Raw genomic sequence first — 26,501 nt, 5'->3', positions numbered from 1 at the left:
CTCCATCTGTGGGCTGCAAGGGCTGGGGAAACCTCCCGCCCGTCCCTTTCTGCTCCAGAGCTCTGCCTGGGGCTGCTCTGCTCCAGGGGAGCATGGTGCATTCATCGTGGAACGCGGTCTAACCAGCTGGGATGCTCCGGGGCGTCTCTCCACTGGCAGGGGCACGACTGCCCTGCCCCCAGGGACTGGGGCTCCCGGGCTTCCTTCATGTTCCAGCTCTGGTGGACTTGGACAACGTTTGGTCCCAGAAGGGAGGGTTTCAGACGTCCCCCCCACCCTTTCTGAAGGACCCCAGCGGGTCCTGTGGCCCTTGCTGGCCCTCTGCCCCCTTCCTGCTGAGCAGCAAATCTCCCCTTTTCCCTGCTAGCGATTCATTCCTGCCAGAAAGCAAGTAAGACTCCGAATTCCCTCCCCTCCCTTCTGTCCACCCCAATGCAATGTTAAACATCGGGTTCTGCTGCCTGCCTTGCCCAAGCCTTGGCCTCCGGATGTGCTCTTGCGCTGCCCTGTGAATTTCCACCTGTGAAAGGGGTTACACAACATTCGCTCTCACAACGCCTCCTGCAAACACGATGCTCATTTCTGTCACGGTTCCTCGGAAACCGAGCCGAGCAGCCGCCCTCCCCGGCCCAAGGAAGCCGGCAGGCGTGCAAAGAAGCCCTGGCAAACAAAGGGCCCGGCGAGGAAGGCTGAGCCCCGTGAGAAACCCTGAGAGGCCTGAGAAACCCGAGCCCTTCCCCAGAGCTCCCATTGTGAGGCGAGAAAGAGGCTTAGGCAGAGGATGGGTTATGTAATCCGCTCTCCCTTCGCAGGACACGCTTTGCCAAGCTAGGCGGTGGCTGCTCACGGGGAGGACCCTGAGGCTGCCTAAAAGGCCCGGAGGAGCTGGGGGGGGTCGGGTGGGGGTGGGGGGGCTCAGCAGGTCACAGCCAAGATGACAGAGAAGAAACAAGACTATCTTTAAAATAGCCGCTCTCCAATTGCAAAGGTGCCCCAAGCATGGAAAGTGGATGAAAAAAGCATTCAGAAGTGTTCCATCCAGCTCAGGGTTCGTGCCCCTGACCCATCATGCCGTTCCTGAATCTTTGCTCCAAACATGTTGACCTCTGTTGTAATTGGCTATCCCAAACAGGTGCCAATGCTATGCAACCAACATTCCTCTGGCTGGTGGTTTCTTCTGATAGCTACTCAGCAGGTGAAGCAAGAGACGGCAGCATGTCCCTGGGCGTTGGACAGGTTTTTTTCCCCTTGCTGTGTTAGTTGCCCTTGTGTTTCTGTTTGTTGAGCCCTGTGGCTGCAGGAAGAGAGCAATTATAGCTTCAGAGGCTTGTAACACCCTGGGGCTGCCACGCAGCCTGGCCTCAGTGTGATGCTTAGGCTTGCGCAGGAGTTGGGAACTGGGCTTCAGCTGGCTGTGAGGACTGTGAAGAGGTCCCGGGCAGCCAGCCACGTCTTTTGCCTTGATATCATGACTTATCTCAAGAGGTGTTGAAGGCCCATCTTTGCTCAACCTGCCCGTGCTGGATGTGCAGCTCCCAGCCCCCTCCCCTCACACACACCCCCAAAAAAGCCCAGGCTGGCTAATGTGGTGGAATTCAGGGGACTGCAAAGCAACGGCTGACCCAGGAAACGTCTTAAGTCAGAATATGCCCAAATGCAAAACTGGGCAAACAAAAACTCTCAGTGGAGCAGTTTTCTGAAAAGTGGATGGCAGCTGTTGAGGGCATTCAGAGTCTGGATGATGTCTGTGGGGAGGGAGGGAGGGAGGGAGGGAGGAGAGAAAGAGCTTTGATCCTAATGAGGATCCTGCCCCAGAAAGGCTGCTTTGCAAGGGGAGCCCTTTGGCCCGTGGCCCCTTCACTCTCTTGCCCTGCCATCCTTTCAGCCCTCTGGATGGTGGACTCCCCCCTCCTCCCAATTTATGTTATGGCCATAGACCAGCATATTATTGTTTGGTTTTTTTTCCCTTCCTCTTCTCCTTCTTCCTGGCTGCGTTCACACAGCTAATTCAGGTCAGGTTCCGTGGCTGCAGTTGCCCAATGTTTTACTTAGCATCATCCTCAATGAGGGGTTTGGGGCTCTTAGCATACAGAGTGGATGCAGGTGAGTTGATGGTTGAATGCACTGGGGGACGACTCTGCAACTAAATTATGCACCTTGTGCGAATGCAGCCTGGGAGTCAAGGGCTGGTAAAGGCATTGTTGCTTTGGGGCTTCCCTCATTTCTGTGTGAACTGCTTCCCTTCGACTGACTTTGGGCTGCAACTCAAGTCAGCAGCTGCTTCAGATCCCGCTGAAGCTTGGCCAGTTCGGCTGGATCCTCGTGTTCTGGTATTGGCCCAGAGACTGGCCCGAGTAGCTGACCGTAGCTCAGTGCGCACCGGTGCTGCCTGGGAGCCATTCTTCCCCAGTCCTGCAGGGCAGCCAGAGGCGGCCGGGGCAATGCAGGCCAGCTGTTCCACTGGCCCAAGAAACAGGGGCAAAGGATCCCTGGTCTTTTGGCCAGCCCCTTCCGCACCCCCCCCCAAAGCTCATGGCCTGAGCAAGAGGAAGCGGCACCCATGCCCCCTGTAAGTGGACTTCCTGAGTGCCACCGTGGGGGCCGAGGGCGTCTCTTGGCTTTTCATGCAATGTGCTGGATAGATCACAGTTTCTCTGGCTTTTGTGCTCTCTTACTTTTTCTGTTTTGCTGTCTTGAAGCAATATCATGTAGACCACCTAGATTTGCACCTGTGATTGTGCTGGGGTACAATAACATCCAGGAAACAAGACCTGACCCCCTCCCCCCCCCCGGCTTAGAAAAAAACAAGGCTCTACCAGTTCAGGTCATCTGCATCCCCGGAAAGCTTTATATTGTCAAGGCAAACACCTGGAAGAGGAACTTTTTCCCAGCCCCTCAGAGTTCTCAGCCCCGGATGGGTCGCAGAGAAGAAGACCACACAGCACCACCCCCAAAAGTCCAGCTGGTGCAAAAGCACATGAGTGCAGAGGTGGGGAGCGCACGCATGCCCGCTTGGCTCCCTTCTCTCAGCGGGGGATGAACGAGAGCTCGTACAGGGGCGGGATGGTGGCAAAGCCGAACTCTTGGGGGGTCACGTCGATGTCCTTGGGGTCCCCCACAGGCTTCAGCCGGAACCACTGCAGGATGTTGGTGAAGAAGAGGAAGAGCTCCATCCGGGCCAGGGCTTCCCCCAGGCAGAGGCGCTTCCCTGCGAGGAGAGGGCGAGAGAAGCAGGCTTAGACCCTCCGGGCAGGTCCAAGCTGTTTTCTGGCCCAAAGCTGGACAGTCAGCAGCCGCTTACTACTCTCTGGAAAAGGCAGGGCAGCTGCCTAGGGGGCCACCGTCCCCCTCTCGCCAGGGGTCCTGGGTTGCCAGTGGGAGCAAAGGTGTGTCCAGCATGGGCAAGAAGTGCCGAGGCAGCCCCCAATGCCAGCTTGGCATGGGAACCGGAAAAGCAGGGCGTAAGAGGAGGAAAACCAAGGACATCCCCCTGGCCCAGAAGGGGGGGCAGAAGGGGGGGGCTGGATGTGGCTGTACCTGCGGAGAAGGGGACGAAGGCATCATTCTTCTTCAGGCACCCGTTCTCATCCAGGAAGTTCTCAGGGTGGAACCCTTCTGGGCTTTTAAACTTGGTGCCATCATGCAGGACGCTGCTGAGCAGGGGAAAGATTTCTGTGCCCTGAGGAAGAGGAGGCTGACTCAGAGGGGCAGAGATTCAGGGCAGGCGGTGCCCGAGTGGAACAGATGCCTGAGTGATTTGGGGCAAGAGATGGTCAGAGCGGGGGCTGGTTTTGACTGGTGCTGAGTCTGGGCTTTCTTACCCTTCTGTCCGGCCTGTCCTTTGGGACTCCCATCGCACACGGCCAGCTGGATGGGCAGAGAGGAGGCACTGGCTTTGGGAAGTTAGCAAACGCTACTCCCTTGAGGTGGGCACTCTCCGCCCAGGGCTCCTGCATGTTAGCCAGTCTTCCTCGGTCTGGAAGCTCTCTGCCTGATCCTGCTGGGTGGGGACACGCTGCCCTCCCCCCATGCCCGCTTGGCCCATTCTCTCCCCCAAAAGTCTAACCTTCGGGATGAGGTAGCCTCTGAATTCCGTGTCACGGGTGACCGCGTGGGCCACGTTCATGGGGATGAGGTCACTGAAGCGCTGCACTTCATGGATGACCGCGTCCACGTAGGGCATGTGGCTGCGATCTTCAATGTTGGGAATTCGGTTCTGGCCAATCACACGGTCTATTTCTTCATGCATCTTTGCTGTCAAAAGGTGGTCTTAAACTCAGTTGCTTCCATTGCACCCTGTCTGATGCACCTGGATCAGCTGCTGGGGGACTAAAGAGCTGTGCTGGAGGGTCTCCACCTGCTGAGGAGGCTGTTCTCGGGGGCCATGGGGCTGGCATCCCCCGCCCCCCTTGCCCCATGGCAGGGGAAGCTCCTATATGGGTGGCTCTTAGGCTGAAATCCAGGCCTTTGTGCAGCTCACAGCAACGTCTCCCTGGCCTGGTCATCCCTACGCCTCTCGGAGGGGCGGCTTCCTGGCCTAGAGACAAGTGCTGCAGTGGGGCTGAATTCCCCCCCCCCGAGTACCTTGCACTTCGGGGTACTTCATCAGCAACAGGAATCCGTATCTCAGGGTGGAGCTGACCGTCTCCGTCCCGGCAAAGAACAGGTTCAGGGTGGTCAACTCCAGGTTCTTCAGGTTGAATTCGCTGTCAGGGTTGCCCTTCTCCTGAAGACGAAGTGGAACCGAAGTGAAGGAGAACCTTGGGGGGCCCTGAATGCACCTCTCCAGCTGGGCTGGGGGGGTTCCCGGCTTGGAGGCTGACTAAGCGCCCATGTCCCCAAGCACCCCTTGGTCCTAGAAAGGGGCCGGACTGGCCAAGGGGATTCCCACCAGACTGGCTGCCTCCACTGCCTGTTCCTTTCCTGCTTCAGCTGCCTCCATCCCCATCTCTGCCGGCGCCCCAGTGCCCTCTGCAGGAAAGGAGCCGCCAACACCGGGCATCCCAAGGTTGCCCTCGGAATGAGGGAGAAAGGGCAGCTGGAGAGACTGTGGCCTGGGGGTTGGTGGAACCGAGAGCCGTCTGAACACTGAACACGTCCCCTCGCTTTCCCTCTGGCTAGACTTGAGGGCTCTTTTTGCGAGATCTGGCTGAGGAGCTCCAATCCCCCAACCTTCCCGGCCCTTTGCTCAGGAAGGGACAGCATGCATGTCCCCTTGGACCATCTTTTGCCCGGGGGCAAAGCCCCCTGGGCCCACCCCCAGCCTCGGAGCTGGGGACTTCACCTTCTGATTTATTGATTTATTGATTTATTATATTTATACCCCGCCCTTCTCCCGGAGGACTCAGGACAGCTTTGGCTCCTTGCCCGCCTCCCACCTTCTCCATCTGGATGAGAAAGCTGTCGATGTAATCCCGGGGAGAGTTGGGGTCCAGGGTCTCCTTGTTCTTCTTCACCGTCTTGGCAATGAAGAGCCTCATGTCTTCAAGGATGTCATAGATCTTGGTGTGCGGCCCTGGAAAGTATCTCAAGAGGTTGGCGTAGATATCGTAGAACTGCGGGAAATGAGTGGGAAAGGATCTGTTGGAAAAGAGCTCATTCCAGCCTAGCCAAAGGGAGTCAAACAATGAGATCAATCAATCAATCAATCAATCAATGCAGCATTTCAAGAATAAATCAGCAGATGTATTTGCAGAATACAGCTGATATGAGAGGAACTTAAATAATCTTGGAGATTTTTCTTCCAAGGGTCTTTTCCTCCCTCCTGGATGCCACTTGGGCCTTGGACCCTCCCAAGCCATGGCACTGCTCCACTTGTTGGGATGGTGCCAGCTTGTGCAGGGAGCAGCAATCTCTGATCCTTCCGTTTTGCTGAAGGGAGGAGGGGAGCTGTGTGGAGCTACCTGAGACCAGCTAGTGCTAATCAGCCGAAAGCTGTCGTTCATCATCTTCATAAGAGCCAGGAACTCCTCGTCTTTGTAGTCGAAACGATTGCCGAAGACGATAGAGCAAATGATGTTGGACACGGCGCAGCTGAGGAGGAAGATGGGGCTGAAGGGCTTCTCTGGTGCGGGGGGAGAAAGAGAGGAACCGCTCAGGCCAAAAAGGCAAACCATTTTCTCCTGATTTGTCCTGGGAGCGTGGAGGGTGCTTCCTCTCTCCCCCTGTGCAGACGGCTCTAGGGCAACTCACCAAGCCCAACTGGCCACAGCCAACTCGCCCTGCTGGGACAATTAGCCGCAGGGAAAGAGTTACCCTTCTATCGAAGAAATGGTGGAATAGAATCATTAAAGAAAGGAGGGACAAAAAGTAAAATAATTTTTAAAATTATTTTAAATAATTAAATTGAATTGTTGAATTGTCCCGTGGCAAGTTGTCCCATTCTGGTATCTATTTAAGTAGAGAGGAAGGGATCCCTATTCTGTTCTGTTCTGTTCCAGTGTATTCCTCGGGTCAGCAAAGAGGAAGACATCCTGCGATGCTCTTTTCCAGCCCAAGCGTCTCCTGGACTAGAGGTCTTCTAGTCCAGTCCTCTGCTCACGGCCTCCTGGCTGGAGCAAGGGGTTGGACTAGAAGACCTTGGAGGTCCCTTCCAGCCGAAGAACTCTATGTTCCGGACATCTTGGCGTCCAAACTCAGCATTCCTATAGTGGTTGGCTGGTTGGCCAGTCAGTTCAAAGGCCTGTCAAGCAATCCCCACCCCCACCCCCTCCCCAGCCTCACCTTGGGTCTTCCGCAGTTCCTCCAGCAGGAACTGGCTCTCCTCTTGAATCCGCTCCTCGATGGATTTCTTCCCCATCCCAAAATTCCTCAGGACGGTCAGGGAGAACCGGCGCAGCTGCTTCCAGCGCTCTCCCTCGGCGAAGACCACCCCTGAGGGCAAAGGAGAGCGATGAGCCCCGTGGCCAGGAAAGAGGGGCCGGCCTGACCGGCTCCCGCCCCACCAGCCTGGAGCCCTCACCATATCCTTGGAAGGTCCTCTGCAGGACAGGGTTGGTTTTCCTCCCGGAAAACTCTTCCGCCTTGTCAATCAGGGCCTCCTTCACCGCTTCGTAGCCACACAGCACCACAATCGGGCGGTTCCCAAAGTAGACCGTGAAGACGGGGCCGTATTTTTCCCGCAGCTGCACAGGGAGAGGAAACACGGCTAGTCCCTGACCTGCGACCACAATTGAGCCCAAAATTTGTGTTCTTAAGCGAGACAGTCATTCTGTGAGTTTTGCCTCATTTTGCGACCTTTCTTGTCTCTTTTGTCACGCAAATCACTGCAGTTGATAAGCGAGTAACCTGGTTGTTACGTGAATCTGGCTTCCCCCCCCTTGACTTTGCTTGTTAGAAGGTCGCAAAGGGGGATCACATGACCCCCTCGGGACGCTGTGACCGTCGTAACTGTGAGCCAGTTGCCCAGTGTCTGAATTTTGATACCTGACCCTGGGATGCTGCAACGGTCGTAAGTGGGAAAAACAGTCCTAAGTCACATTTTTCAGTGCCGTTGTAACTTTGGATGGTCACTAAATGAACTGTTGCAAGTCAGGGCTGCCTGTGCTCCGATCCAGACCTCCAGCGCCAGGTGGCCCCGTGGAACGAGCCTCTCGGAAAGGCCATCGTTCTGCTTCCGGTGAAGCTGGGCCAGCTGCCTCCGAGGACAAGGGAGCAGCAGCCACAGCCAAAACCCTTCCCCTGGGGGGGGGAAGCGGCCCCCAGGAGGCTTCCGCCCTCTGCCCCACCCCGCAGGATCCCTCTCTCCACAGAGGGATCACCTGCCTGCCTCAGTGGGTGGCTGCATCACCCAGCTTTGGCTGATCGACGGATTCTTTTGACTTAAGAGCCCCCCTCTCACATTCGGGAACTGGGTAACCATGAAAAGCTAAGCCAGCCCAGCCCGAGGACAAACTCGGATGGGGAACCGAGCGGGTTCCCGGGGCTGCAGGGCGGAGGGAGGAGAAGGCAGCCCTCCCGTGCCTTTGTGAGGAGGCCCAGGGGTGCCCTTGCCAGAGGGTGGAAACCTGGGAGGGTTGGGATCCACCCAAGCTCTCTTGAACTTTGCTTCCAAGCTCTTCCTCCCTCAGCAAATTGCATCCACCCCAGGACTCTTGTCCCTGGATTACTAGGAACTCTTGGAAGGCAATCAGAGGTTCTCTGCTGTGGAATCTGGCCTCTGCTGCCATTTGAAGCACAGTCCCGGGGGGGGGGGACTTTGTTTTTTGCCTGGGCTGAGCCGAGAGTCGTTCAGCTCACAGGACTGTTTCCTACAGAGAGAGGCAGAGTCCCTCGGTGGCTCAATCGCCTTGCGATTTACACAGAACTTTTGCAGTGCAGCCGCTGAAGTTGCTGTGAGGTGCAATCTTAAGGCCAGAAGAATTGCCTCATGAATCACCAGTAGCCTTGAGAATCCAGTTCTTGGAACATAAATACTGATTATTCATTAAATAAATATCCCTTCATTCATCGTGTAGCATACCACACTGGCAAAACCCTGTCCGCTTAGTCCACAGGCAAATTGCACAATGCCCCGAAGTCTCGCCAAGGCAGAAGAGACCCCAGCCCCCTCCTAAAGTATTGGAAACAAAGCTTCCAACATTCTAGGAAACGGCTCTGGGGGATCTTTTGACAACAATGGTGGCGCCTGTATCCTTCAGGTGTGTAGGAGATATTTGCATTTCCTGATGTTCCATCATTAATATCCCAGACACTAGACGGATTTAAAATGGGTGGTAGAGGTGGTGGCTACTCTGGGTTATAGAATTGCTCCCCAAAAGCAACCTTCACGCCAAGGCTGTGTATTATCCTTTTGGGGGGGGGGTGCTGGACGGGCTTCCCTCTGCCAGCCGAACCATCTTGAGAACGTTTCCCCAAGGTAAGCAAACCCTTTTCCCAGCCCCATCAGGCTTCTCAAGAACCGCCTTAGCCTAGAAAAGTGTTCTCTAATCTTGGATTGTGTGGCTCCTCAGGAGACACTCGATCTGCTTGATCAGAAGATGATTTGGCTAAATCTGAGACATGACGGCCAAGGGGAAAAACCTTTTCCAGGCTTCATGTAGGTGTGAATGAATAAATGGAAGCCGAAAGAAAAAGAAAAAAGGAAAGAAGACCGAGGCAGACTGGATCCCGAAAGAAGATTCAGCCTACTCTCCTGAGGAATCCCATCGAAGCCACAGGAAGGAGGTGTGGTGGAAGGAGAAGGTTGGGAACATTTGAGGTCGTTCACCAGCTGGGGGATCTGGAGGAGACCCGGGGCACTGGCTGGAGAGACCCAGCAGAGACCCCGGCAAGGTGGAAGTGGACAAGGGCAGAACATCTCTGGGGCTTCTCCTGGGCAAGAGAGGCGGACTTACCTTGAGGAGGGACCGCAAGGTTTCAAATGCCTTGATTTGCAGGAAGTTCCCAATCAGCGGCAGAGGAGTGGGCCCAGGAGGCAGCCGTCCCCTGGCAGAGGACTTCCTCCGGACGAACAGCAAGGCGAGGTAGGAGAGATAGGCGACCAAGAAGAGGGAGACTGCGCTTGCCAGCTCCATGGTGTCAGCCTCTGCCCAGGTTCAGTCGGGTTGTGGACATTTAACTGGGGCTGGCTTTGGCACCGCTTCTGCGTTACGTAAGAGCAACAGGTAAATATATCAAATGGCAGACACTGGTGCCAAATCAGAAAGAAAAGTTGGGTTTTTTTGTAACACAATCGTATGATCTAGGCTCATCAGTCATATCTCTGCAGAGTGTTTATGCCATGCCTTATCTCCTCGCTTTTGTTTTTCCCCTGGTGCCCATGGGCAAGGCCTCATTCCTGCCCAGGGCCGGTCCTGGCACTGGAGGCCTCCCTCTGCCTCTCCACTCCAGGGCCACCAAGACTGCCAGAAGACTCGGGAGCCATCGCCTCCCAGCCCAGCTCAAGCAAGGGCACCCCGGGAGCCTCAGCAGCTGCACCCAGAGGCCTGGAGGGAGGGAGGCAGGGGCAGGCCTGGGGATGGGGACCGGCAGCTCCTTTGGGCAGTGCCAGGCCCACCAATGCAAGATTCCAGCCTTTCAGGCTCTGCCAGGGATCGCTTGATATTGCTTGATTGATTTAAAAGATTTATAAGGCCACCCATCTTAAACGTATCTCTGGGCAAGTCAACTTTAAGAGAACAGTTGTGCCCAGCCTGGTGGGAAAATCTGCATCTGGCCGAATTTAGCTGGCACAGCCGCAGGGAGAGGCAGCTGCTTCCAGGCCTTGACTTGGGGATCAGGAGCCCAGAGACTCCTCTTGACGACCAAATGGGCCTGGGCTGCTGCTCTCAGGGCTGGCATCTGGTGGGGCCTCCAACTGGCATTTGGGCTTTGCCACCGGGCACTCTGCAGGCCAGGAAGCTCATCTGCAGCCAAGAGCTGAAACTCTCCCGTGCACAAGAGGAGGACAAAGAAGCTGCCTCAGGGCACCCCCATCGGTGGGGCCAGAAGTGGGGCGAGGCTGAAGCAGGATTTATCCTTTAGACTCTCCTATGACAGAAATCAACGGGGAGACGGCCGCCCTCTCCCCCCCATAAGCCAGGCAGGACAAGGCCAGGCCTGCAGAAGGTGGATGTAGGAAATGCTGTGTCGGCATCTTCCTCGTGACTATATTTGCATCTTTAAGTATTCTCGGAAAAGACTTCAGCTAACAGGGAATGCCAGTTTTTACACCACATCTGGGAGAAGTGGGGTGGGGTGGGGCAATCACCCAGGGACTCTTGCAGCACACAAAGTTGTGCCATCTTCCTTTGCCCTCGGTGACCCAAAGTTTTCCCCATTTGTTTAGTGGAGTTTGGCCCCAGGCAGGGAGCCGAAGCCGGGCAAAGGTGATGAAAGTCCCCCGACCAAAGGAGGGAAAGGGCCCAGAGCAGAAGCCTCGGCAAAGCTGCCCCACCAATCACGGCTTGCCTTGCAGGATCCCATTGAGGGCCTTGCCTACCTGTCCCGAGGCAATTAGCACCACGACGACATCGGGCCTGAAAATGGGAGCAACGCCACCCCAGCAGGGCAGGCAGCCAGAGGGACTGGCCAGTCCGCTCGCCCACTGCCCCGCCTGTTCCAGGCGGCGCTGCTGTGGCAGTGGGGGGAGGCCGGGCTGGAGGCAGCCGAGCTGGGCAGGTGCCTGGGAGAAAGGGCAGGCCGGGCCACCTTGGACAGCGGCCCAAGTTGCCTTCTCTGCAACCCTCCAGAGAGTCCTTGTCCCCCCGAGTGACCCTGGGCAAAGAGCTGAGCCGGAGCGGGTGGGGAGATCTCCCCGCCCCGAAACAAAAACGAAGAGCCCCCCAGTCAGGAGCAGTGTACCTCTTGGGATGTGTCGCTGAGCAGCAACAGAAGGGGGCGGCAGGCCCTGGGCGTTGTGTCCCTCCACCCACTGCTGCAGCCAAAAGGGGGAGGGAGGGGGAACCCCCTGCAAATTCCTGGAGACGGGCCTCTGCACCCCAACAGCCAGCTGTCTCTCTCCTGCCTGGCCCCTTCTTTCCTTGGCAGGAAATGCCCAAAGTGCCTCCTGGCACCTTTGCATTGTATCCAAAGGCAAAATTTGGGCCCCTGAGCTTCAGAGGATGCCGAGAAGGAGCAGATCTCTCAAAAGCCTTTCCGTGAAATTGACCACTGGAGAAAGTGGGGCTGCCCGAAGGGGGGGGGCTGAAGGGCTGAGCCAGGGGTGCCCCGAGACTTTCCTCACCCCAAGGTGGTTTTGCTGCCCCAGCACCCGCTCACCCCACGGCACTCTCTTACCCACACAGGGCTATGGCAAAAGGCAAAGACTGAATCCCATCCAGAGTTTTGCTTTTTTTTAATTAACGCAACAGCAGAGCAGGCTCCAGGGCAGCCAACGTTCATCCGCAGAGAACCAGCTCCTTCAGGGCAGATTGTCCAGACTGCCCCTTCTCTGGGTGGGTCCCCCACTTCCGACTGTCCAAACTCTGCAGAGAAAGGCTCACGGCAGACACAAACAACGCCCAGCTCGGTGGCGGCTGCTTCCCAAACGGCTTCCACTCCTTCCTTCCTTCCTCTCCGTCTCGCTGGGCTCTGATCCTGCACCTGCTAAGCCCCTTCCTGGGGGCTCAAGAGAAACCAGCCCGCCCTGAGACCGAGACCCACACCGGGGAAAGAAGACGGCGAGGCCAGGCCAGGCAGGGCCTGGTGGCTGCTGGTAGCTCCTTTGGCAAGAGAGACGGTGCCCCTGTGCCCAGGGCACAACGTGAGCTCTTGGGGCAGCTAAGGCAAAGCTGGGGCCAAAGGGGGCTCTGGGCCAAGGGCCGGCCCAGAGCTGGACAGGAGCTCCCTGGGGCTGGGCAGGAGAGGGCCTGCGGGCTGAGCAGCTACATTCGGCTGCTGTCCCAAGTGGGTCAGAGTGCTGCCCCCCTTCCTGGGCCAGGGGGCTGCCGAGCGGCCGACGGCATCCTGGAGGCGAGCCCATGCCCGGGAGTCACTGCTCCGGACGGCCTCGCACAGCAGCTGGGCCTGTTCCCGCAGCTGGGCCAGCTCCCGCTGGGTGCTGCTGTTCTGGCGGAGCAGCTCCTTGGTCCGTAGCGTGATGGCCAGCAGCCCTGACCTGCGCAGGATCTCCACCGTGTTGTGCAGGCGATGCTGCCTCGCCAGGCTGTGCCCCCCCAGCCTCCTGGCGCTCTTGATAACCATTCTGCCCCCAGCAGGGGATAATCCAGGACAGGAAGGCAGGGTGGGCCGAGCAGGCACCTCCGGGCTCCCAAGGGCAGGAGTCTGTGGGCTGGCAGGCGACTCTTCTGGAGGTTTCTCGCAGCCGTCCTTTGGGGCAGGCGGGTCTGGAGGTGCCCGGGCCTCCGCCACGCAGAACCGCTTGTGCCTGCTGGGCTCTCCCGCTGGCCTGGGCGCTTCCTCGGCCTGCCGGCCTGGGTGAGGAGCGATTCTGGGGTAAGCGCCGAGGGTGGGGAAGTGGATCTCCTTGGCAGAGGGCTTCTGGCTGGGGAGCATGGGCTTCAGAGAGGCCATGGGCTCCTGGAGGAGGAGGAGGTGGGCTGCAGAGCTGTAGTTACTCTCCAGGGGGTGCTGGTTGCTCCAGGCCAAGAAGGGGGCTGTGGGGGACACTCCCAGGGTCTGCAAGAGAGCAAGAGGGGCAGGGGGTCAGAAGGGGGGCTTCCCTGGGCTGGGTGCATCCCATTCCTGCAGGCAAGGGGAGCCCACCCCCCAATCGACCGGGCACACTTTCGGACAGGGTGCCGGGCAGGCAGGAGGTGTGACCAGGCTGGGGCAGCCAGGCCGGGGGAACGGGACTGGCCAGCAACACAGGGGGCTACCTGTTTGGGAATCATGTTCTTGATGAAGTAGAAAGGCGCCAGCGCAGCAGGAAAGGTGCCGCCCAGGAGCCCCCCCTTCGCGTTCTGCAACTCCGCCGGCCCCGGGGGCAAGGAAGAGGCGGTCTGGTCCTCGGTATCCGTCTGCTCAATGGCGCTCAGGGACTCCGAGCTCCAGTCTGTGCAGAGAGGAGGGGGGAAGCGGGTCAGGCCAGCGAGAGGGCAGGCTGGGTGGCTGCTGCCACGAGTGCTCCTGACCATGGAACCCCCTGGTGGCTGCCAGTCCCACGCCGTGAGGGGCAACCTTGCACCAGTTCCCCCCGGACCATATGGGTCGCCCTTCTACTCCCAGCGAGAAGCCCACCGTCCTCCCCCTCCTGCCCCGTTCACCTCCATCCAGCACCCCCCGCCAATCGACTCCCCACCCCTGGTTCAGGCAGAGACCCTCCCCCAGCAACGGAGTTGTTATATAGCAAGAACCCCGGCGAGGGTCTATACCTGAAAATCCGGAGTCCTTTTCTCCTTCACTCACTGGGCAGCTGGGCTTGGGGGGGGCATTATGGGGGGCCCTTTCCATCTTCTCAGGCTGCCCCAAATGGCCCCCCCACTTTGAACCTGGCCTGGCCAACAGGCTCCTCTCCTCCTTTGCAGGCCAGGAACGGGAGGCCGAGGGCTCATTCGAAGGCATGACTGCGCCTCTCAGTTCTGTAAGGGGGGCAAAAATGGGGGTGGGAAAGACACGGAAGACTCAGGAAACCCCACGAAGCAGAAGCCCTAGCCTGCCAAACATGGCAACCGGCAGCATCTGGAAGGCTCCAGGTCCCCCTGAGCCCCTCCTGAGCCATCGAGCCCCTGCCGGGGGCGCCTGGGCCAAGGGCTGCTCCCGCGGGGAGGCTTCGTCGGAAGGGCCCCCCGGGCCACCTTCAGCCCTCGCCCGCACAGCCGCCCGGCCCCGCGACCCTCGCGCTCCGCCCAGAGACCCCCGGCCGAGGGTGGGCGCCCCCCCCCGGCTGCCCCGCAGAGGAGCCCCTGCTTGGGGGGCACTCCCGCAGAGCAGCCCCCGCCTCGAAGGGCGTCTGGGAAGGCGGGGCGGAGGCCAGAGAACGCGGCTCTAGTCCTCGTGGAGGTCGTCGGGGATTGGGGTCGCGCAGCCCCTACCTGCTCGTTTCGCGAAGCAAGCAGCGCGCGAGCACGCCCTCCACTTGACCGGCAGCCGCAGCGGCCAATAGGCTGCTCCCTCGTCCCGCAGGGGGCGGGCGCGGGAGCCACGTGCGGAACGAGGCGCCTGGTCTGCGGCCACGTGAAGGGCGGGCCCAGCGCAGGACTCGTGCGGGGGCGGAGCCAAAGGTGCCTCTGGTGGGGCTGCCTCATTTCCCAATGGCCCTTTCGTGGGCTTTTGGCTCCGCCTCCCGGGCCCCGAGGCTGCTCCCGGCCAAGCCAGGCGGACGAGGGGCGGGGCGGCAGCGCCATTTGAGGGTCAGTTCGGGATTGTTGTGAGCCGCCAGAGCTACCGCCTCACCCGGCGGAAGGACTAGCGAGGTCCCGCGGCTAGAGCGGCGAAGCGGCTGTCTAAGAAGTTCCGGGTTCGGAGCCGCTTCCCGCCCAGGCGCAGGAACCTTTCTGTCCCGCCGGCGGGGAACCATAGAGTTCGGATCGCCAGAGCGCCGCCGCGGAAATCATGAGCTCCGAGCCCGCCTCTCAGCGACCGGTAATAAGTTGCCGGTTCCGAGATGGTGCGCATGCGCCAGACAGGGAGCGCCCTGATTGGTCCCGCAACGGGACGCGGGTCGGCGGCGCCTCCGCAAAAGCAGGCGGAAATCCTACCGGTGAAGCTCGCCCGTGCGGGAGGGCGGTTCCTGCCCGGAGCCAGGCCTCTGCCCCCTTCTCTGCCCCACCGGAAGGGGGTCTGGGGCGCGCCACCATACAAGGGCAGCCCCGGACAGCGCGGTTGTCATCCGGCAGGTGCAGAGGCCGCGAGACGGGCGGAGAGCCGATTCAAGAAATAAGTGAAAATCCGCCCGCCTGAGGGAGGTCTGGCAGCTGCCCCCCTGCGCGCCCCGTCCTGGCTGGGCAGCTCGCAGAGCCCGCCGGGAAGAGGAGGAGGAGGAGGAGCGGCCCATGGAGCCCAAGCAGGCCAGGAGGTTCGCCCTGAGGACGCCGGGGGAGGAGGAGGAGGAGGAAGCGGCAGCCGCGGTGAGCGCCCCTGCCTCCGCTCCAGGCAGCGGTCAGGCGGGGAGCAGCCCCGGGAGGAGCCGGACGCTTTAGGGCTGAACGCCCCCTCCCTCCCTCCCTCCCTCCCGGACGGGGCCAGGCTGGCGGAGGGGCATTCGGGGGGCCCTCCAGCCCTTGGGGAGGGGGCTGCTCTGGGCCCCGCCGGGGAGAGAGTTTTCAGAACTGAGCGCAGAGGCAGGGAGAGGGAGGCCAGTTCCGAACGGCAGCTTTGCCGGTTGAAACACGGGAGCCGTTTGTGCCAGGCGCAGGGGACCCTCCTCCGTTCCCCGGGGAGAAGGCACGGGGCTTGCTCCTTTTCTGGAAGATCTCACAGCAGCGCAAGGGGAAGCCTCTGGCGACAGTTACACGCCTTCTGCAAATTCTCTCTTGTTGGAGGCTAATTCCCCGCTTGCCCCTCTCCTCTCCGGCTCCTCTCCTCCCACTCCCCTCTCTGCCCCCAGCAACCTCCTCCTCGAGTTTTGCTGAGTGATCCGTGAATCTCTTTGCAGATTCCTTTTCCTTGACTCGGTGATTTGGGCCCTTAATGTGTACCCAGAAAGTCTGCAGAGGAGTCTCTCTGAGGGGCTGCCATCTCTCCTTTCAGCAACTGAAATGGATCCTTTGCCCTCTCGTTCCCAGGTGAAGCCTCTCTTCAAACCCGCTTCAGCAGCCAGAGCCGCAACTGTCCCTGAGCCCTCAGTTGCGCCCAGGGGGGCATCCTACGCAGACTACATCGTTGGGCAAGCCGTCGCCTCCTCTTCCTCCTGCACTGCTGCTCAGCTGAAACCCACCTTTGCTGCTCCTGCTGCATCGGCCAGGACCATCTTGGAAGAAGCCCCTCTGCAGAACCAGGACGAGAGTGCTGTGCCCCCCAAAAGCACCGCGGAAGACAAAGGCTCCCCCTTGAAGCCCACAGCCCCCAAAGCAGGGGCCAAGCACAACACTATTATCGTCAGTCCCCGGCAGGTGAGATGAAGCAGGCAGGCCAGCAGGGGACATTCCTGGTCAGCTTCCCCATTTTGACAGCCTGGCTATTGCGAGGCCAGTCTTTCAAGGCAAGTGTGGCCAGTGCTCAGGGACAGCTGTCCAGGAAGGTGGCAGGACTGGGCGCTGCTATTCTTCACATCCAGCGCAGACCACTTAGAAGATCAGCTTTCCCCACCCTGGGAACTGCTCAGATGTCAGGATTCCCCAAACACCCTAGGTGCTCCTGAGAATTCTGGGAACTGGCCTTTCTCTCTAACTGGCCCGGCCTCTCACCAGCTCCCGTCCCTTCCTGTTCCTTCAGCAGAAGGCAAGGCCTTTCTCCACACCCTGATAGAATACCTCCACTTTCTTCAGGAGGTCACACATACTGCTGGTGCTTTTGGAGCCCAGTTACAGCGTCTCGTCTCGCCTCATAGAAGTGGGCTGCCTGCCTCCTTCTGTGACCACAGGCAGGTGGGAAATCCTCCCCAGTGACAGTGGACTCTTTTCTGCCCTCAGAGGGGGAACCCCATTCTGAAGTTTGTCCGCAACGTGCCTTGGGAATTTGGTGAAGTTGTCCCAGATTATGTGTTGGGCCAGAGCACATGTGCCCTTTTCCTGAGGTAAGCAGAGGAAGCTCAGATTGACTTCCGCCACAAGCTATTCAGGTAGCTGCTTTGGGCTCAAATCCCGCGCCAGGGAAACTGTTTTTATAATTAACTGTAAATGTACTTGCATGTATAGTAATATCAGTTTTGAATGCAAGCTTTGCTAGTTGAAACACAGGAGTGCTTTTTGCCAGAAGTAGGGGACCCACGTCTGTTCGCAGTTGAAAAGGAATTGGGCTTATTCCTTTTCTGAAAAAAATCACACAGTACCGCAAGGGAAACCATCTGACATGAGTTAAGCAAAAAAAATTCTGCAAATTCTTTTTCAGGTCCAAAATGCTGTTTCCCCCTTGGTACAGTATAAGCAGAATGGAGCATTTAAAATTGTTGCTAAACTTCCCACGATAAGAGTTGGTGAAATGTACAGCCTGAAAGGCAACAGCCCATTTTAGCCACACGGAGATAAAGATTTAGGATGCATATTGCAGAATCCAATGCAGATCAGAATCAGGCCCCTTTTTTCAATCATTATTGCAACATTATTGAAGTTTGATAAAACCAAATCTTGATAGCTGCTTCCTCTTTGAAAAAGACAAACTCCATTCTGACGATTCTCTTTGTAGTCTCCGGTACCACAACCTGAATCCAAATTACATCCATGAGCGGCTGCGTAACTTGGGGAAGACGTACCAGCTGCAGGTGCTCCTGCTTCAGGTTGACGTGGTGAGATATAGCCCCCCCCAACCACCACCCCCGATGTCACCTTCCTGCTTTGGGCAGCCAATTCCATGGATTTCCTTGCCCCATGTTCCTTTGCTAGCCCAGTGTCCACTAACAAACTCAGGCCCACGATGCTTCTGTTCATTCTCGGTGGCTGCTGAGAGTTTGGCAGCTGTCAGGGAGATGCTGGAACGCATGGCCCTTTCCTGCCTTTCAAGGCTGGCTACCTTAACTGCAGTTCCTCTCGGCTCTTTCAGAAAGACCCCCACCAGGCAGTCAAGGAGCTGGCCAAGATCTGCATCCTTGCTGACTGCACCCTCATCCTGGCTTGGAGGTGAGACCCCAACGCTGGGCGGGTGGGAGAGACCTGGCTATGGAAGACCCCTGCAAGCAAGTTGAGACAAACAGGAATAACCTCATAAACGCAGAGCAGAGAGGCAGGTCTCATGAGCTTCCTGCAATGGCTTTCTGATCCTGTCCCACCCTTAGTCCAGAAGAAGCCGGACGTTACTTGGAGACGTACAAGGCCTACGAGCAGAAGCCAGCTGACCTGCTGAAGGAGAAAGTGGAGCAAGACTATCTCTCGCGGGTACGGCCATTTCCTTTGGCTGGGGAGGGAGGAGGGCAGAGCCTGACTGGGGCACGCCCTGGACCCCAGCCACGAGCTGCCAGTTGCCTTGCCTAGCTTTTTCCTTAAGCAGCAGACCAGAGTTTCTGCTGAACGTGGCCTGGTGCTGCAGCTGCTTTGTTCTCTCCCAGGTGACCGACTGCCTGACCAGCGTCAAATCCGTGAACAAAACAGACACCCTGAGCCTGCTGTCCACATTTGGAGTGAGCGAGCCAGTTCTCTGCTGGGGGTGGGCTGGGAGGATTTGGTGCTTTGAGAGCAGCACTCCCCAGCAATGTGCAAGCCAGAAGGGGTCATCTGTGACTCCCCCCTCCCCCCAGGCTGTTGAACTCCACTTCCCATCAGCCCTAGCCAATGTAGCAAAAGTGGGAGGGATGGGACTTGCAGTTCAGCAATATTTGCAGAGCTACCTCGTCCTTTGCGGTCAAGCCTTCCCCTTCACTCCCAGGTGCGGGCTGATGGATATGCATTCGCTTCCTACTCAGCTTCCGCTGGGTCTGATGCCTGCTAATGCACTGGGATCATTCCGCTAAGTCCCTCTGCCCTTACCTTGCAGTCACTGGCCAATATTGTCCAGGCGTCCAAGGAGGATCTTTCCCTGTGTCCTGGCGTTGGGCCTCAAAAGGTGAGTGGAGGCTGTTGCCTCAAGCCCCCCAACCCATCGGTTGGCACAGTGGAAGGGAAGCCCCTCCCCCTCCCAGTCAGCTGAGGGCGCAAGCAGCATCCCTCAGTTGCTGCCTTAACCTCCCCCCCCCCAGAAAGGAGACCAAGCTGGCAGAGGGGAGGTGCGGCTATTTCACTTTGGGAAGCCAAACACAACGGTAGCCCAGCAATAATATTGCTGGACATCCTGCAGTTTGAGTCCCAACAGGAAGGTTTTCAGTGGGGAACACCTAGAAAGGCCAGGCTTTCAAAGTTTGGATGTCTGAAAGCATCTGGACTAGCTTTTTTTTTTTTTTTTTTTATCTTCACTCGTACGTCTTCTTTCCAGGCCAAGAGACTCTTTGACATCCTTCACGAACCATTTCTGAAGGTGCCCAAATGAGGAGGGGGCTCAAGACGATGGGCCAGGATGATTCACAATCATCTCTGAAACGACCAGTTTCCAATCCCCTTCCTCCCTCAAAGCTGCAGGAAGAACAACAGAGCAACACAACTCCCTCTCGGAGGAGAAATGAAGCCCCTTATTTTGCTATGTGGACATTGCTTAACAGAACAGGCAATAAAACACCGAAAAACAAGTAATGCAGCCACTCATTTTTAAGGGGAGAAATGGCAGGGAACGCTGGCCTTCAGAGTTCCTGGATTTATTTGGAAGGGCAAACAGAGCATGAACAAAACGCTTAAAAAGGCTGTTAAGTTCCTGCTGCAAAGAGTCCAGCCTGGTCCTCCCCCTCCCTCCTCCTCTTCTTTTTGGCTCTGGGCTTTGGGGCCTCCCCATTAGTTTGCAATGGCTCTTGCCCCAGAGGGACGGCCCAGTCCTGCACGGTGGACTCCAAGAGCTGCTGTGTTTCTGTCCCCTGTTCCTGCAGAGGCTCCTTGTCCATTTTCCCCTTCTTTTTCTTTTTGCAGGCCAGGAGTTCCCCAGCAGGGCCCCCTCTGGCTGACCCCAGACCCCCTTCTGGAAGGCTTCCCAGACAGCCGATGTCCTCCGGCTCCTCCTTGAGGGCTGAAACGGCCCACAGCTCCTCCGCCACCCTCTCTCGGCTCTTCTTTTTCTTCTTCTTCTTCTTGCAGCTGAAGAGTTCCTCAGCCGGGTCCTCTGTGATGGCCCCCAGACTCTCTTCTGCAAGGCTCCCCAGAGAGGGGACGTCCCCCAACTCCTCTTTAAGAGCCGTAATGCCCCACAGCCCCTCTGCCCCCTTTCCTGGGCTCTGCTTGATGTAGCCAGGGAATTCTCTACCTGGTTCCTCTCTGGGTGACCCCAGACCCTCTCCCAGAAGGCTCCCTAGGCAGGGGACGTCCCCCGGCTCCTCCTTGATGGCAAGTACGCCCCACAGCCCCTCTGCCCCCTTCTCCCGGCTTCTCTTTTTCTTCTTTTTGCAGCTATGGAGTTCCCCAGCAGGGTCCTCTCCGACGGCCCCCAGACCCTCTTCCAGGGGGCTTCCCAGACAGGAGACGTCCACCGGCTCCTCCTTGATGGCAGGGATGCCCCACAGCCCCTCCGCCCCCGCCCCTTGCGTGCTCTTCCTTCTCTTCTTGGCTTTGCATCCGCCCAGCGCTGGCTCTCCTCCTCCGCAATCGCCCAGGCCTCCCTCCGGCTCTCGGCTCCCTCTGGGCAAGCAGGGGTCCCGTTCAGGCCGCCAGGACCTTGAATTGGGGTCCGGCGACCCCTCAGTCTCCCGGTTGCTCTTCCGCTTCTTCTCTTTCTTCCTGCCTCTCCTCCTCTCCGGCTCTTCCTCCCGTCCTGGCCAGGCACCCTCCTCCAAGGGGCCCGTCGGCCGCCCGCCAAACGCCGGGAGCGTGGCCGGCTCCGTTGCCTCCGCCTCCTCCGCCTTCAGGAGGCGCCGCTTGTTCCCAGCGCTCGCCGGCTCTCGCAGCAGCCCCTCGGCAGGCTCCGTGGAGCCCCCCAGAAGCGGCTCGGGCCCTTCCGGCCGCCAGAGTCCCTGCGCCACAGGCAGCAGCGGCCGTTTCTTGCCCCTCTTCCGGGCGGCTCCCCCTGCCGCTTCCGAGGGAGGGCGAGCGTCCCTGAGCCGGGCCCCAAAGGGGAGGAAGCGCTGCTTGAGCCCTCCCGGCACCCGGGGCGCCGGCCTCTCCGCCACCGGGAAGAGGGGCCGGGCGGCTCCGGGCTCTCCGTAGCGCTCCTGGATCCTCAGGCAGCCGCTGAACGGCTGGGCGCAGGCGAGGCCATCCGGCCGGCCGGCGGCAACCAGCAGGCGGGCGCCGCTCTCCTCCCGGCTCCCGTGGAGGCTGTAGACCCTCTGGCTGCCGTCGGGCTGCGGAGCCCTCAGAAGGCGGGAGCCCAGCAGCGTCAGGCTGCGGCCGTCGAGGCTGGAGGGAGCAGAGGCCGCGTCAGGCTGCGCCCGGGGAGGAGCCGTGCCGGCCCTTCGCCCAGCCCCGCGCCGGGACCCTCGGGCAGCCAGGCCTGCCTCCCGCAGCGCCTCCCCTCCTTGGCGTCCCGGGCAGGAGCGGAGCCCGGAGCGCCCCCCCCGCCCCGCGCCCCCTCACCTCTCCGGGCGGAAGTCGGCGGGCCCCCTGATGAGCAGCAGCCGCGTGCCGGGCGCCGCCAGGCTCTCCGCGCAGAGGGCGGCCCCGGGGGCGAAGTGCCGCGCGCAGAACTCCTCCGGGCACTGGAAGCGGGCGGGCCCTGCGGGAAGCAACGGCGCTTTCACGGGGGCTCCGGCAGCCCCTCCCGCCCCGCGCTGCCCAGCAGACTCCGGGCCCGATCCCCCCCCGATCGCCCCCCGACGCTCACCCGCCGCCGCCGCCTCCCCGCCGGGCGCCCCCATCTCTCGAGGGCCACGTGCGGCGCCTGCGCAGCGCCTTCCGGGAGACTCCGTGTTCGGAGGCCTCGCGTGCGCCTGCGCCGTCATGGCCCCGCCCCCCCCCTACGAGGTTGGTATCGTTCGTCCCTTAAAGCGACTGGAGACCTTCGGGGAGATTGGCGCCCCCTCCCGTCGCCCCGACTCTGGGCAGCCCCAGGCCGGGAGGGGTTCACTGGTCAGACTGCAGGTCCCATCATCCCAGGGCCCTGCCCAGTGGCGCGGCTGATGGGACTGGTAGTTTAGGCCTGGCATCCCCCGCATGTTGGCTGCATTCTGGAGGCGAGCAAACTGGCTGCTGTCTCGGCGGTGCCTGATGGGCACGGCGATCCAATCCGGAGTGAAGCCTGCTTAGCCTCTGCTGGCCGCGTGCAGCGCGCCGTCTTGCCGCTGGGTGTCGCTATTGCAGCGGCGTTGCCGCCCCGGGAGCCCGGCGGCGGAAGATCCTTGCAGCAACCGCTTCCCGGGAAGAGATGGCCCGGCTTTGGCAGGCTTGGCGGGTGAATGCAGGGCCGCCTGGCTCTGAGGCCGGGCCTGGGGTCAAGTGAGAGGGGCAGGAGCAAGGAGACCCGCCGCCTCTCCGCCGCGGCCAGAGGAGGAAGCCCTGCCCGGGAGGAGAGCGCCGGCCAGCTCCTCTAGGCTAGCCGTGGGGCGACGGCGATGGGCGGGGAGGCCGCCAGAGCCCGGGAAGGAAAGTGGAGGGCAGCCGGAGGGGCCGCTGTGCTCTGTCGCTAACGGGACCCCCGGCCCAGAAGCGCCTGGGCAGCGCCCGCAGCTGTCGGAGCCGGAGGGAGGGAGGAAGGTGCCCCAGATTGTGGTGCTTGGCCAGGAGGCCAGGCTGGGGGACTCCCTCCAGATGGCCCTGGGGAAACTGAGGCAAAAGACAAGCAGGCGGCCATTTGCAGATTCTGCTGGTCAACAGATCTCACCTCCACTCCAAATCCTAGCCCTGCCCTGCCCTGCCCGCCCTGCCCGCGCCAAAAAGCAGAGCCTGCAGAAGGTGACCCCAGGAAAGGGTGGCCGAAATGGGTCTGCAAGGCTCACAGCCCGGGGGACAGGCGGCGAAGGCTCAGGCCTCGCCTTCCTGTCCTCTGGGGCCCACAGACAGACAGCCCCCCCCCCCACACTGACGTCAGCCGTGGGTTCCTCCGCAGCCCCTTTCCCTCTTGGCCAGGAAGGGCTTATTCCTGTCCTCAAGGCCCTGGCTTGTGCTTGGGAAGCCTCTCGCGGCTCCTTCCCAAGGAGGACTCCCCAGCGGGCGGCTGAAAATAGCCTCCCTTCCTCCGTCCGCCCTTTGGGGCTGCGGGCAGGGTGAGACCCGCTGGGACCCCCTCCTCCCTCGTGAGTGCGGCAGCTCCACTTCCAGCCTCCCAAGAGCTGACCCGGTTGGTGTTGGGGGGGTGGGGGGTGGTCCACCTTCTTGTTTTCCGCCCTGGCCAAAGTTGCTCCTGAGAGAATCCTACTTGAATCCCAGCCTGCCCTGCTTGCTTGACCTCAGCAGTGTCAAAGGCAGCCAGCCTCTCCGAGCCCAGACTTCATTTGGCCCCTGTGACTAAGAGCCATTTTTAAAACTCTTTTTCTTCCAAAAATGTGCCTGCCCTCCTGGGGAAGGGATTTCTGCTAAAGAGGCAGCAGGCGAGGAGCAGCCCCTTAGAAAGGAAGCAGCCATGTGTTGCCCATTCCTCCCCAGCCTGCAAGAACTCCGGGGTCTTCATCGGGGTACAGAGGTGCCCACCGCTTGCAGCCTCCGGTGGCTGAAGGGACAAACTGAAAAAGACCTTTGGGCTGGTCAGCTGCAGGCGAGATTCGCTTGCAAGCTGCCTTCAGACCTCTAGGACCCCCTGAGTTGGCTGCATTTTCCAACCAAAAAGTTATTTTCCTCCTCTTAGGGCCTGGCATGTCTTTGCAAGCCCCCCCCCCTCATTTAGCATTTACCGGGGGAGGGGGCGTTCTTGGTCCTGGACCCAGAGGCTGGGTTGAAAAATGCCGAAGGGGGCTTTATGATTGGCGTAAGAAGAGTGGCTTATTATGACTAAAGGCTATTCGCTTCCCCCAACCCCTCCCACTTCCCACTGGAGACCTGAGGGGCTTCCTAGAATTGCATCCTGCTCCTGCAAGGACTGTGAGGGGGGGGGTTTGTTAATTTGAGCCAGGGCCCCGTGCCATAAAGGGATCAGAGCAGGAACAGGCCCAGCCCTACCTCACCTTCAGGCTTCAGAGGTGCCAGGAGGGAGCCTGGCTGCTTCTCCCACCCACCCCCCACCTCTGGCAGAGCTGGTCCTATTTCACCACTCAGGCAGGCAGGCAGGCAGGCAGGGCTGTTTTGAAGGAAGTGCGCTCCAAAGAAGTGGGGGCTTTTCCTGAGCTTTCCACATTGTAAACATCCCCCTGACCCCTCACCCGTTCGCTCCCTTCTGGCCCTGTCCTGGGGAAGCCTTTGAGAGGACAGGGAAAATCGGGGGGGGGAGGGGCTTCCGTTCCCCAGGCACTGCCCTCTGGCCTGGGTGGGCGAGCCATGCCCAGGTCCTACTCTTGCCCCCCCGCCCCCCGTTTCTCTTGCACAGCAGGAATTGTCTTGGTCCCCAAAAGAGGCGAGTGGGGAGCGGCACTCTTGGGGGTTCCTGGGTGGGGAGGCAACAGGCGTGCAGGAGAAGGGGGGAGGTGGGCTTGTGGCAGCCCAAAGGCTTCTGCAGAAACCAGCCCCTGCCTGGCTCAACCCAGTGAGGGGCTGGGCCCCAAGACCCACGGTGGCTGGATGGAGCAGGGCCCAGGGGGCTCTTTTCCCAAGGTCAGCGGCCCCATCCTCTCCCCCCCCCGCCCTCCGCCCAGCCTGCATCCGTTCTGGGATGTTTCCAGTGTAGGATCCAGGCTGCCAAAAAGGAGGACAGCCAAGCCCAGAGACAGGCTTGATGAGTTAAGTCCTTGTCGAAGTGGGAAGTGTCGGGAAGGAAAACTGTTTTTCACAGTGTTTTTCTTCAGGGGGAGGGAGCGGGGGCATTCCTGGAAGCCTCTCGCTCTTGCTGCTGCTGCTGCTGCTTTGCCTGCGAAGCCCAGCCCGGCCGGCATGTTCCCTGGAGGCCGCCGGGCTGTCCGAGAGGCCGGCTATTCTTCAGCCATCAGGAAAGTTTACATCTCGCAGGATAAATGAGTGGCGTTTCCCGCTCTGTTTACAGCCAGGGACGGGTGGCTGGACAGGTCAGGGCAGGAGCAGGATTGATGGGGACGCTGCGTGACTGCAGCTGGCCCTGGGGGGACACTTTGTCTCTCGGCGCGGATCCGGACGCCTGCGGGGAGGGGAGGTCGAGAGCTCGGACACAGTGCGCCATTCCAAGGTGGCCCTGCCCTCCTCCCTCCGCCTGGATTGCAGCACACTGCACACTGCACACCCTCCAGAGCAGCCAACACCTGCAACAACACCTGTCTGATGACTATTTTAACTCTTTAATTTTAAATTTTGTAGGCCATTCATCTATGCATCTTACAATATATTAGACTCACCGGATTTAAAAATTCAAATAAAAATCCAAATACATAACGAAATAAGCACATTAATCAATACAAGAAAGTAAAGAACTAAACCAGCAGGCAAAGGAGTTAAGTGTCTTTATGCAGCATATACATTTTGAATTAAGATATATCAAAAAGCTTTAGAAAATAGACCAGCCTTTGCCCAAGGCCAAAAAGAAATTGCAAACATTTTTTCGTCATTCGAGGGCTGGCAGAAATAAAATGGGTGACAGCGCAGCTATCAAGGAGAGGAAGAAGAGACCGCAACTTGTTATTGGAAGGGCCTGCGGATCCCTCCTCCTGGGCTTAGTCTGCAGACCTGGGGTCTCCTGGTGGTCTCGCATCCCAGTAGGAGGCCCAACTTTCCATGGGATCTTTTCCAAGGTCAGCCTAGGTCCAAACGTTAAAAGGGAAAACAGGCCAACAGCAATAGCTACTAATTGGGGTACCCAGCGCCCAGCACGGTGGCCCGGGATCTGCCCCCCCCCGGTGCCCAGTTGAGCCAGCCTGAGGAAGGTGGCGGTGGGGTCTCCCGAGCTGGTGGGAAGGGAGGAGGTGAAGCTAGTTTGCGATGGGGGCTGGAAATGGTGATGTGCTGCTGGTTTCCTCTCAGGGCCCCCACTTCAGATAGGGTGGAGGAGGGGAGAAATGGGGGTGGGGGTGTTGCAGAAACCAAACTATGATGAGGTGCAAACAGTTCTTCATCCTCCAGCTCGGCCAGGGTGAAGGAGCCGATCCCAGGTCTGCTGCTAGATCAAGGGTATCATCCCTGTATCCGTATGCAGATGTCCCCATACGGTATGGGATCTCCTGCTATAGGCGGGGTTGGACTAGAAGACCTCCAAGGTCCCTTCCAACCCTATTGCTCTATGTCAGGGGTCTCCAGACTTGGCAACTTTAAGACTTGTGGACTTGATTTCTGGGAATTGCACCCGTCATAAAGTTGCCACGTCTGGAGAGGCCTGTTCGATGTACTCAGAGCCTCCTAGATCTGGAGGAGGAGGAGGAGGAGCCCGTGTGCTCCTTTCCTCTGGGCATCCCAACTCCCCCCCTCCCCTGCCAGCAGTTTACCCCACCCCGGTTTGATGTGGTTCCAAGGCTGAATCAGGTTGTTTCCTGGGTC

At 59.3% G+C, this 26,501-nt stretch overlaps 4 protein-coding genes across 5 annotated transcripts; 1 reads left to right on the top strand and 3 right to left on the bottom strand.

The window, feature by feature from the left end:
• Nucleotides 1-2,843: 2,843 nt before the first annotated feature.
• On the bottom strand, nucleotides 2,844-9,515 carry LOC107285659 (cytochrome P450 2G1-like). 2 transcript variants are annotated; one of them, XM_015813873.1, is made up of 9 exons: nucleotides 9,336-9,515; nucleotides 6,962-7,124; nucleotides 6,719-6,873; nucleotides 5,904-6,059; nucleotides 5,379-5,555; nucleotides 4,585-4,726; nucleotides 4,067-4,254; nucleotides 3,538-3,679; nucleotides 2,844-3,208 (listed from the first exon to the last, which is right to left on the bottom strand). In XM_015813873.1, the coding sequence occupies exons 1-9, from the start codon at nucleotides 9,513-9,515 to the stop codon at nucleotides 3,027-3,029; spliced, it is 1,485 nt and encodes a 494-aa protein (XP_015669359.1). In that variant the 3' UTR covers nucleotides 2,844-3,026. The 2 variants fall into 2 exon arrangements, with proteins under 2 accessions (XP_015669359.1, XP_029139541.1); XM_029283708.1 differs by having other exon boundaries at nucleotides 5,904-6,064; nucleotides 6,724-6,873.
• Nucleotides 9,516-11,819: 2,304 nt separating this feature from the next.
• Nucleotides 11,820-13,833, bottom strand: CIPC (CLOCK interacting pacemaker). Its single transcript, XM_015813856.2, has 4 exons — nucleotides 13,755-13,833; nucleotides 13,260-13,435; nucleotides 12,310-13,059; nucleotides 11,820-11,906 (listed from the first exon to the last, which is right to left on the bottom strand). The coding sequence occupies exons 1-4, from the start codon at nucleotides 13,831-13,833 to the stop codon at nucleotides 11,820-11,822; spliced, it is 1,092 nt and encodes a 363-aa protein (XP_015669342.2).
• Nucleotides 13,834-14,986: 1,153 nt separating this feature from the next.
• Nucleotides 14,987-20,389, top strand: ERCC1 (ERCC excision repair 1, endonuclease non-catalytic subunit). Its single transcript, XM_015813855.2, has 10 exons — nucleotides 14,987-15,218; nucleotides 15,331-15,449; nucleotides 16,107-16,433; nucleotides 16,953-17,056; nucleotides 17,665-17,764; nucleotides 18,019-18,095; nucleotides 18,251-18,350; nucleotides 18,521-18,592; nucleotides 18,946-19,014; nucleotides 19,381-20,389. Exons 1-10 carry the CDS (start codon nucleotides 14,987-14,989, stop codon nucleotides 19,432-19,434), a joined length of 1,254 nt encoding a protein of 417 aa, XP_015669341.1. The 3' UTR covers nucleotides 19,435-20,389.
• CD3EAP (CD3e molecule associated protein) lies at nucleotides 19,574-21,922 on the bottom strand. Its single transcript, XM_015813854.1, has 4 exons — nucleotides 21,805-21,922; nucleotides 21,558-21,696; nucleotides 19,851-21,380; nucleotides 19,574-19,595 (listed from the first exon to the last, which is right to left on the bottom strand). The coding sequence occupies exons 1-4, from the start codon at nucleotides 21,920-21,922 to the stop codon at nucleotides 19,574-19,576; spliced, it is 1,809 nt and encodes a 602-aa protein (XP_015669340.1).
• Between the last annotated feature and the right edge of the window lie 4,579 nt (nucleotides 21,923-26,501).

This window comes from Protobothrops mucrosquamatus, unplaced genomic scaffold (genome assembly GCF_001527695.2).
Source record: "Protobothrops mucrosquamatus isolate PMUCROS unplaced genomic scaffold, P.Mucros_1.0 scaffold201, whole genome shotgun sequence".
NCBI classification, from domain to species: Eukaryota; Metazoa; Chordata; class Lepidosauria; order Squamata; family Viperidae; genus Protobothrops; species Protobothrops mucrosquamatus.
The sequence above is the reverse complement of the archived record's forward strand: the minus strand, read 5'-3'. Positions and strand labels throughout refer to the sequence as shown.